The 10,766-nt window shown below is 45.6% G+C and overlaps 1 protein-coding gene across 2 annotated transcripts; it reads left to right on the plus strand.

The window, feature by feature from the left end:
• The first annotated feature begins 824 nt into the window (after positions 1–824).
• On the plus strand, positions 825–6,688 carry tent5c (terminal nucleotidyltransferase 5C). Of its 2 annotated transcripts, none has more exons than XM_030343671.1 (2): positions 825–908; positions 2,309–6,688. In XM_030343671.1, exon 2 carries the CDS (start codon positions 2,332–2,334, stop codon positions 3,463–3,465), a length of 1,134 nt encoding a protein of 377 aa, XP_030199531.1. In that variant the 5' UTR covers positions 825–908; positions 2,309–2,331; the 3' UTR covers positions 3,466–6,688. The 2 variants fall into 2 exon arrangements, with proteins under 2 accessions (XP_030199531.1, XP_030199530.1); XM_030343670.1 differs by lacking the exon at positions 825–908 and adding an exon at positions 919–1,196.
• The last annotated feature ends 4,078 nt before the right edge of the window (positions 6,689–10,766 follow it).

Genomic DNA, 10,766 nt, shown 5'->3' on the forward strand with positions numbered 1-10,766 from the left:
GTGTGTGTGTGTGTGTGTGTGTGTGTGTGTGTGTGTGTGTGTGTGTGTGGGGGGGGGGGAATTCCTGAGATTTCAATGTGTTTTACCTATATTGACAGACTAATATGATTATGACATTTGGAAACACCGGTTTGCTTGTAAGCTTTCAAGGGAAGTGACCAAAACATACCATCTTCTGTGGAATTCAAAAGGAGACCATTTTGTTTTCTGTTCTGTCATGTTCTATGCGTGTGTTTCTGTTTGTTTGCGTGTGTGTTTGTGGATATCTGTGTGTGTGTGTGTGTGTGTGTGTGTGTGTGTGTGTGTGTGTGTGTGTGTGTGTGTGTGTGTGTGTGTGTGTTTGTCGCCATAATAAAAACAATTCCAAGACACTATTTTGTCTATTTGCAACTGTAACTAATGAAGTTTTCTACCTATTTAGTGCTTTGTGTTACGTCATTATTCAAATGGGAATAGGGTCAAACCAGTGAATAAAATACTATAATTCATAATAAGTATAATTATCGTAGTTTTATTTTAATGCATATATACTTTATTTAAATTTAAATTTTCTATAGACCTATTTGTACTTCCTTTACTGTATTTGACGTGGGATGTCTATTGTCTATGTTCAACAAATACGTATTGTATCATGCATTATGTTGAAAAGAGCAATTTTAAGAGAAAGTATAAATTAATTAGTAGGGGCCTAACCCGAATCAGAATTATTAGTATAGTAAATTCATCCACTCACGTCGTGGTGACTGCACTGACGTTTCAAACGAGAACAGGAAGCGACCCTGGTAACCTGGCAACACAAAAACCTTCATCGACCAATCACAGGTCTTCAATCGGCGCATTGATACAACCAAACTTAAGAACGAATTGATTCAAAAAGCCCCCATCGTCGATTTAAATTGGACCTGAAGGTACTTTAGAAATATCCTCCTATAAATCTAAATAATTAATACTTTGCAACTATTTAAATGCACATTAAATAACCAAGAGGGACTGTATTGTGGGCTGGCTGTGTCTTCCGGCGAGGCTGTGGTTCGGCTTATAAATACCTGCTCTCAGTCAGCTGCTGAGGACGAATTTCTACATTGCAGTCTGCTGCGGTTGTCTGTCTTACTGGATTATATGGAAGTATCGGCACGAATGCAAACTTTCCTCAGTCTTTTGTAATTCGACCTCTATCCGTGGAAGCCTTTTGAACCGTATGTACCTTTTTATTCATCACATGGAGAAATGACCTGCTTTGGGCGTTTAAACCTTTCACGTGTCATGACATTTCTGCTGATTTCGCCTTTCTTGACACGTGATACCGATATCATTCCCCGGTTTAACTTTTAAATGTTGGCGTTTTATGGCTCAAAGTGTTTTTGAGTTTTGATCGATAGATCTACCTAGTAGGCTACCCTTTGCTTTCGCGATTGTATGAATGACTTCATTGATTTACAATGTAACCAGCTGAGCGCAGTGGTCAAGCCGGACGGTTCTTTATAACATGATATCCGTGATGTGGTGCTATTTGACTTGTACCACTGCTAACGTTGGTATGGTGTTTAGATGACATGCCTTTTTTTTTATATGCATTATCTTTCAACATTATGTAACGCAACTTAACATTTACACTCGGGCGTTTGGTGTCCACTAACTGGGTTTTGATATAAATGTGTCCTTAATCACAAACGGGGAAATGAGGCTAACAGCGGTCATCAATAAATGAAGGCCGATACGGTCGGCATTCTTTGAATACCCGTCGTTTTGATTGACAATTATTTAATAAACAATAGTCGGTTGTCGTGTTTATTTAAAACGTGTGTGCCCGTCGCGGTTCTGGAACGGAAGGCTCGCGGCGTGGTACGCTCTTCTGGAAGCCAGGCGCCCCTTCGCCCCCCGCCCCTCCCCCCTACTCTCTGTTGCGCAGCCAGGTGTGTGTGATGCGCGCGCCCCGTTACACGCCGGTGAGACCTTAAAGGTCAAAGGTCGTTCCCTCTTTATGATATATTGCGGTTTCCCTTTCTCAGAATTTGGCTACTACAACACGTCCTATGGTATACTTTTATTTTGTATTGTGTGTGTATATATTAAGTGCATTCTTTAAATCAATAAGTTGAATCTTAATATTTTCGAAAACAATTATTATCCCTTCCTCCCTGTTTATCAGAACTCTTAACTGGTAGGGTCTTGTCACCTTTGTACATGTCAATACTCCTTCAAAGCAAGTACGTTTGTATTCTTTAAATCAAATCAATAAGGGTTGTATTCTATATGCATGAAGTTGTTAAATCGCTTACGTTTTTTTTTTTTTCTTCTGTCCTGCCAGTTTATCTGCACTCTGATTGGAAGATGGCTACAGTGGCGACCAACCTGCTGTCCTGGGAGCAGGTGAGCCGCCTGGACGAGGTGCTGTCGGAGGCAGTGCCCGTGCACGGCCGTGGCAACTTCCCCACGCTGGAGGTGCGCCTGAAGGACATTGTGGCACGCGTGCGCTCGCGCCTGGAGCGCAGCGGCGTGCGCGTCAAGGACGTGCGCCTCAACGGCTCGACGGCCAGCCACGTGCTGGTGCAGGACGTGGGCTGGAGCTACAAGGACCTGGACGTCATCTTCCGCGTGGACCTGCCCTGCGAGTCTGAGTTCCAGCTGGTGCGCGACGTGGTGCTGGGCACCCTGCTGGACTTTCTGCCGGACGGCGTGAACAAGGAGCGCATCACGGCGGTGACCCTGAAGGAGGCCTACGTGCAGAAGCTGGTGAAGGTGAACACGGAGCAGGACCGCTGGAGCCTCATCTCGCTGTGCAACAACAACGGCCGCAACGTGGAGCTCAAGTTCGTGGACACGCTCCGCCGGCAGTTTGAGTTCAGCGTGGACTCGTTCCAGATCGTGCTGGACTCTGTGCTGGCCTACTACGAGCTGTCGCGGGCGCCCATGTCGGCCACCTTCCACCCGTCCGTGGTGGGCGAGAGCGTGTACGGCGACTTTGGCGCGGCGATGGGCCACCTGCGGGGCAAGCTGATCGCCACGCAGCGGCCCGAGGAGATCCGCGGTGGCGGGCTGCTCAAGTACTGCAACCTGCTGGTGCGCGACTTCCAGCCCACGGACGCCGACGAGTTCAAGGCGCTGGAGCGCTACATGTGCTCCCGCTTCTTCATCGACTTCCCCGACGTGGGCGAGCAGCAGCGCAAGGTGGAGGCCTACCTGCACAGTCACTTTGTGGGCGAGGAGCGCTGCAAGTACGACTACCTGATGATCCTGCGGCGCGTGGTGGACGAGAGCACCGTGTGCCTCATGGGCCACGAGCGGCGCCAGACCCTCAACCTCATCTCGCTGCTGGCCTTCCACGTGCTGGCGGAGCAGAACGCCATCCCCGACGCCTCCAGTGTCACCTGCTACTACCAGCCGGCGCCCTACGTGCGCGACCACAACTTCAGCAACTACTATGTGGCCAACCAGAACATTCCCACGTGGTTGCCGTGCAACTGACGCAAACTGACAAACATGCACACAAAAAACAGACAAAAAGTATTCATGAGATGAGCAAAAAAAATATGGCCGTATGCCGGGACAGTGGCCGCCGCTGGCGTTGAAGAGAACAGAATTGTTGCAGAGAAAAAGTTGAAAAAAAAAATAAAGACAATATCTGGGCCATAAAAAAAAAGCTTTCTTTTCCTGTGAAGGCATAGAGGACTGGGAACTTGCCAAGTGTCAAGAACTCAATCCTTGCGTGTCGCAATGCCATCCAATCCAAAGTGATCTATTTTGTATTTAAGTGTTATTTGGATAATTCTGTTTTTGGTTTTCTTTTTCAAATCTTTATTGATATGACGGCTTCCTCTTGTGCCTTATAGCTCCTCTGGGTTTGCACGTTTCAGTTGACTATGGTCCATCTTTAAAAAGGAAGGAGGATGAGAATAAGGCCTTAATGATTATAATTTATTTGAAGTCATGTAACTAAATGAAGCAAAAAAAGCTCAATCTAATATAAAATGTATACTTGGGGTAAAAACAAAAAAAGAAACGCAGAGCACTGGTGTAAAAAGGACATACTTAAGAAAATATGTGCGTGTTGTAAAGTTGAGCGGCATGCTGTATCATGTGGGTTTAGGCGGTCTTTAGAGTCGTGTAGAGGCTTTATGATTGAGAGGGGTGACAGACCGCGGTTTATTTTTTAATTTTGACGTGGAATTACGAAACGCACTTCCAAGATGGCGTCCCTCCCCCCCAGGGCTGTGAGGACATGGGAGTGAGTGAGTGCGTGTGTGTGAGTGAGTGTGTGTGTGTGTGTGTGTGTGAAGGAAATGTCTTTACGTTTGTCTATTGGGGATTTTCTCCTCCACTTTAGCCTTTCCTTGTCGTTGTATACCCCCCTCCTTCCGGATCCTCTCTCTCCTCAGGAGACGGAGCATGCCTCTGGGAAGCAGGGTTCCTGGTAGTAGTGGAGGACGGCGTGGCAGCCAGTGCCTTCCCTTATAAGGAGCAGCACATGGCAGTCAGAGGCCGCACAGAGGGAGTCCCGGACGGTAGTCTATAATTATCTACTTTCTGGGTTGCGTTGGCATGGTGCCACCCTCTCGTCACACAGGGCGGCTGATTCACCGTTTGGGGACGATGGGGCAAGCATTTTTTTTTTTAGCCCCTTTTCGGGTCATAGGGGATAGGCCAAGGACGGGCTGGTTCACCAGCCAGGAATTCCTTTCCCCTTTTGGCACTACCGGCAGGGGTCGAGGCATAGCTGTTATGTGAAGCCAAAGGTTCTTGTCATCCGCTGAAGTAGAACTGCCCCCTGCCTGCCCCCCAGTCTCCATTCAGCTACCAGCTTTACTCCCAAAGAGCCCCTCCCCTCTCGGAAGTCACTTCAAGGGGAAAGTTGTACCCCTACCACCTTAGTGGCGTTTACAAACCTGCATTGGCTCCTATTTTGTGCGTAGCAGCATATGTATGCGTGATTGGCCTGCTTGAGAGGTTTTGTCTGGCTAACTGAATGGGGTTTTGGGGTAGGAGGAAAAGGCTAGGCCTCTAATGTAGCAGAGCTCTGATGGGACAGAGTGGGCCTCTACAACTATCTTGTCTTCCTGTTTGGTGTTAAGCACAGGCCACACCTCTAGCACCACCAGCAACCAAACCTCTTGGTGCCTTTTTTAAGAGTTTCTGTATCTTTGTTTTGAAGGTTGCGCCAGGAAGTCTTAACGCTGTCAGCTGTCTAGGGGCCTCCTCCCCACTTCCCAACCATACGACCAGTGTCGCACTCGGATTACGGGGATAGGGGCGCATGTACAGGCTTGGCATTTCATTGGTTGGTTAAGTTGGTTACATTCTCCCCATTTGAGACCCTTACTGTGCCGTTAAGATGGTTCCTCTAGTCATTCCTGTAGCCCTTCATATTGTTTTGTATTATCTGTTAACGTTGCCATGCAATATTGTATCCACTGTACAATCTTCCCTCCACAATACTAATGGGGTCAAAGTGTCTTGTGTGAGGCCCTGTCTCTAGGGCTGCTTTGTGGAGGTCATTGTCATGAATTTGTAAAAGTCGAGTTCTAGAAGACTCCAAGCAGCCCAATGAGCTTGTGTCCCTCAGCAAATGGCTGTGCAGCCACCTCTGGTTAAGCTACGGTGAAGGCCCCCCACCCAGCAAGCGTGGAAGCATAAGGTAATATTGGATGGATGGAGCACGGAAAGCTTGGTGTGATGGTGCATGTTAGGTGGATTCAAGGGTTTACAACTTCCAGGGTTTTCAGGTGGCTGATGGTTCGACTGTCCCATAACTTCACAATTCCCCCCCCATGTTTTTATGTGAGAAAATGGCTGCTTTGTTTTGGGTTCCCCTGAACGAGCTGCTTGACTTTTTTCGTTTAGTTTAGCTTTTTACTAGCGAGACATATTTTTACCGTGGCAGCAATGGATTCAGCCATTCCCTAGTCAGATTACCTTGAAAAAGGTAAAGTAATGCCAATTGTTTGTTTCTTAAGCCTTGTGACCCACTTTTGGATACAACTGCAGCCCAACCCCAGACTGCTAAAGTTCTATGACCAACTAGGATCTATGATCGACTAGCAATGCTTGATGGAGTAGGATCAGGTTAGCCCTATGCTAGTTGGAGTAAAGGGCAGGGAGGATAGTCTGAGTGTTTAAAAGGTGGCATGTTTAGACAATCAATCCAGACCCAGACTGTGAATTGTTACTCCCTAGCCGTGTGTGTGTGTGTGTGTCTTCTGAGCTTGTTTTTCTGCTGTGTTTTCCCTATGATCAGTATTATGATTCCCACAGTTGGACCGCAAATACAGATAATACACATGTATTTTATCACCTTGTGGTCAAACTGGGAAGTGTATTTATTTCCTGTAGTTAGCCGGTCCTGCGCTTCAGGAACATGGATAACTTTACTAGTGCTCTCCTGTTTGTCTGCATGGAGAGTTTTGGGAATAACATGGCACCCTGTTTACGTTATGCAAGCGTGGATGTATGCGTGTGTGTGTGTGCATATAAACTACAAAATGTGGGGAAAATATGAAGTGTCATACTATAAAAATATATTTTTGAAATGGTGATCAGTAATGTGATTGTATGTCAGCTTTTGACTATGATGGAATTTCATTTATTCGCAGCACCTTTACCTCACGCTAGTTTACCTTCGGAAATGTATATCAAGAAAATGTGTTTGAAGACTTCAATGAATAAAGTATTGAACCACATCCCCTTTTAAAAATGTGTATATTTATTTTTTTCTCTGTTGTGGTTTTCCTGTGCAATCATGTGTATTTTGTCAGGCGTGGCAGATTTTTTTCTAATATTTGACATGCAGTCGTTATTCAGTAACGTCTGCTCAAGATCTTCACAGTTCAAATGCTTAAAATTATAGCTACGTTAGCATCTTGAATTAACGCAACAAACCTTTTAGATGGCAGTTCATTGACAACAGGCCTAGAAACTGGGTAAACCCGTGGTAAGCCCACCCAATATCCATCACCTTAATCATAACATTTTTTTGGTATTGGACTGACCTCAGGAGTCCAGACTTCTCTGTACTCCCTTCTGTCTGCCTCCATCTGCTCTTCTTCAGTTCATTATTCCTTCTTCCTACACTCGGCGATCACATACACACAGAAAAGGAGCTTATCGCAGACTGCATCATTCATCTGGAATGGTCCAGAACAGATGAATCTAGCAGAATGAGGTCGACCACTCTAGCCAACCATCTTTATACATCTCGGTCATGTTTTATCTTTTTAGCTCTGTCTCATGCTCTCTCGCTCTCTTCGTCCTTCACACTCAATAGATCAAATCATCATATCAGATCCCACGTGATGCTGTGGATTCCTAGTATTATAATTCTCTTGGTTGCTGCTCTAGTTTTTATATCTGGTTGGTTTCCAAGTCTTCATGTGTCTATCCTTGGGAAGTGTGCGTTCGTTTGTCCTACAATTGGCAGGAGGTTAGAGGGCCGCTTTGGTTCCTAGTGATCTTTGTGTGCGGTCCTGTGTTCTTATTTTGCTTACTTTATAATTTATGGGCTCTAATTTGCATGGGAAATCTTTTGATACACATTTTGTGATAAAATGGTATACTAATGATGAAAGGTGTCCGCTTAGAGTAACCATCGCATGATGTCTAGTCCAGGGATTGGTTAACAGCTGGCAGTTTGAACGGACATGACTGCAATGTTTGTAAAGAGTTACAAAATTTTGTATTAAATACTATATACAAAAAATTGTGAAATATCAGGTTCATATATTTCAGTTGAACTTGATCGGAGTTCTGAGGCGTGTCGGGGTTAAACGTATGCCTAGCTGTGGGTAATACGTTTTCTTACAGTTGGATACGACCATGGTCTAGGGTCATTCCCTATATACCAAATCAAAGTCCACTTATAAAAGATTTATTGCTAGATACACCACCCAGCTCAAACATCAACAGATGACTCCATGAATAGGGAGACATTCAGAGACTTACAGAATTAAAAAAAAACGAAATTAGTTCAGTCTACTGTAAGTTGATGGGCAAATGTGTGATGTGAACCAGCTTAGCTCAGCTGGCTGGGCAGTTCATTTGAGGGGTTTTGGAAGGGTTGTATGATTCTTGTAACTAAATAGAGGTTACAGGCTGACCAGCATCTTGTATTTGTAGAATATTTTTGTTACACAATGTTATCAATCACATCATTGAAATCAGTCAAGCGGCATTGACTACAGATATGTGAAGGGTATTCTAAGTGAGGAGAGATTTGACATGTAACACATTGCGACTTTAACATATATATGAATGGCCCTTCTAAACCTTGTCTGGCCTCCGTGTACGAAGCCCAACTGGACTTCGGAGCCGACGATGGAAACAGGTGTGAGAAAGTGAACAGACAGAGCAAACTGACCCCCCCCCCCCCCCCTCGCACACCTCAACACCTGAACACATGCTTATACACACACACTCCCAAATTTCCACTCTGACATTAATAAAGTGCTATTTTATCTTGCACGGATAGACACCCTCACACATGCAAACACACCCGGAGGGACAAGGTGAGAGTTGAGGGGATGGAATATTTGTTTGGATGTGCTTGTATCAATATGCAACATGTTTCAAATCTAAAACGTGTGTGTTTATGTATGTGTGCACATTCTCTGCCAGCTGTACAGGAGGCAAATCCACTTGTGGCTGAAACAGAGAAAAGTCACAGTGTGTCTTCATGTCCTTCTCCACCCTCCACTTGCTCACACACACACACACACACACACACACACACACACACACACACACACACACACACACACACACACACACACACACACACACACACACACACACACACACACACACACACACACACACACACACGACCCGGAGAAGCATATTATGGTCAGTAGTAATGATGGAGGTCTGAAGTAGGTTATGCCAGTGGCTTTGATGTTGACATCCCCTTGACCCTTTCTTTGCCTTCGTAAAGAAACCCACCACTGGGTTCCTTTTGAATCCTGTATGGTTCTGTCTCATCTACCTGTACATTTAAGGGAATAAATACTAGTACCTATACTTCTCCATCAAATACGACATCCTTGACCTTGGAAAAAATACCTGAAACTTGCACTACATGCCTCGCATTGCATACTCAATCACTGTCATCTTACACCATCAACCATCCCAATCCCCAAGCATATTTCAAATATCTGAAAGACAAGACACTTGTCTGATTCTCCTGCCTCTAACAGAAGCCAATCAGCTGTTTCCCTGCCCTGCTGCGGCCAATGAACTGCAGGCTAGGCAGTTTGATATCCCTTCTATTGTCGCTGTGAGGTTAAAGGAAGAAGAACTTGAGCCGTCTCCCTCTTTGGTCTTTAATTACAGCACTTAGCCAATTGGGGCGTGTGGGGCCTATGTGTCCCCTGGGTCTCCACCAACACCACCAGAACTTAGAGAATGGAAACTAACACTGAAGCCCAGCTGGCTTACTTTGCATCCAGGACGACTTGGGTTCCTACAACACAGGAAATACTTTGGCTGTCTCGGTGCGGAAGGCTGAAGCATGGTGTTCACGCATGGACTTCTTTGTTCACATATTCCATTGAATACTCACTCTGTCCCTCACTCACTCACATAATAGCCATTCTACGGCCTGGTCGATTTTGTATTGCTATGCGTGTCCCTGGAACATGCTGTCCAACCTGGAGATGAGATTCTACAGTGCTTCACTGTACAAGAGCTATGACTCACATGTTAAATAAGGAGCAACCCACATGGACGTTTTAACGGAGGCATCAGGGTCCCATCAGCTGCACAACTTTCCCCTTCAAAGGAGCAGCTGAGACATGTCTACAGGCGCGGGTCTGGTCCTGCCGTTGCTTACTAATAAACTCTGATTGCGCCGACACGCGGGCGGCTTCTTGGCGCAGCGCTGAGGTCGGTTTGTCTGTGTTAAGCGAGTGACGGGTGGCCTTTGCCGATCTCGTTTGCTCGTGTTTACAAAGTAATGCTTTGTGTTCTCTGTATCCCGAAGCTTCATGTTCTGGTGTTTTTTTTTGCATCCCTCCACTCTTAGGTCATCCGTCTTCACTAATACTGTTGACGAGTGAGCGGCTTTGTGGACAATGCCTCGGTTCTGAATCATTCGGTTCTGGAAGTTTCTCTATGCTAATTAGCTGGACCAAAACATGCTTAGTTTGTTAAACTATCCCTGATGGTGAAATGTTGAGTCGGACGAAAGGCCACATGATTCGAGAGTGCAGAACAAGCCAGAAAAATCACAGTGTCTGAAGAGTCCAAGCTTGATAGTTAATGTGAAAGATTAAGATTCATCTCCAAAAGAAGGCTTGGTTCAAATTAGTTCGTCATCAGATGGTTTTCCACATGGAAGGGGAATTTTAAACATCCTGAAGGCAAACTCTTGTGATCTGATGATGATAGAGTTGGAACCTTAGAGGCTGACATCCCTTGTCATTAAAGATTCGGGTCGTCCCCTTGTTAACAAGTTTACACTGTAAATTCTTACCCTCACATCTTGTTATATAGGAAGAGGACAGAGGCACACCGATTAGTGTCCCTGTGTGTTGCATACCCTGAATATATTTTCCCCACTCGGGAAACATAGGACCCGGGGAACATAGACACGCTCCCGGCATTTCTCCTCTGCAGTAGACTGGAGCCGTATGGCCCTTCTATTATATGTCCATGGTATGGCCCAACTCACCTAGTGGCTATCTTGGTTCCATCTTTGTACTAAACGCTAGCTGAGTGGCATTCAGGTCCCCCCACCCAGAAAGTGGCCGCTCGGTGAATCAGGCCCATATATAAGACTG

Source organism: Gadus morhua, chromosome 20 (genome assembly GCF_902167405.1).
Source record: "Gadus morhua chromosome 20, gadMor3.0, whole genome shotgun sequence".
Taxonomy (NCBI): domain Eukaryota; kingdom Metazoa; phylum Chordata; class Actinopteri; order Gadiformes; family Gadidae; genus Gadus; species Gadus morhua.

Coding starts and splice junctions, on each gene's coding strand:
- tent5c (XM_030343671.1), top strand. CDS start 2,332: ATGGCTACAGTGGCGACCAACCTGCTGTCCTGGGAGCAGGTGAGCCGC.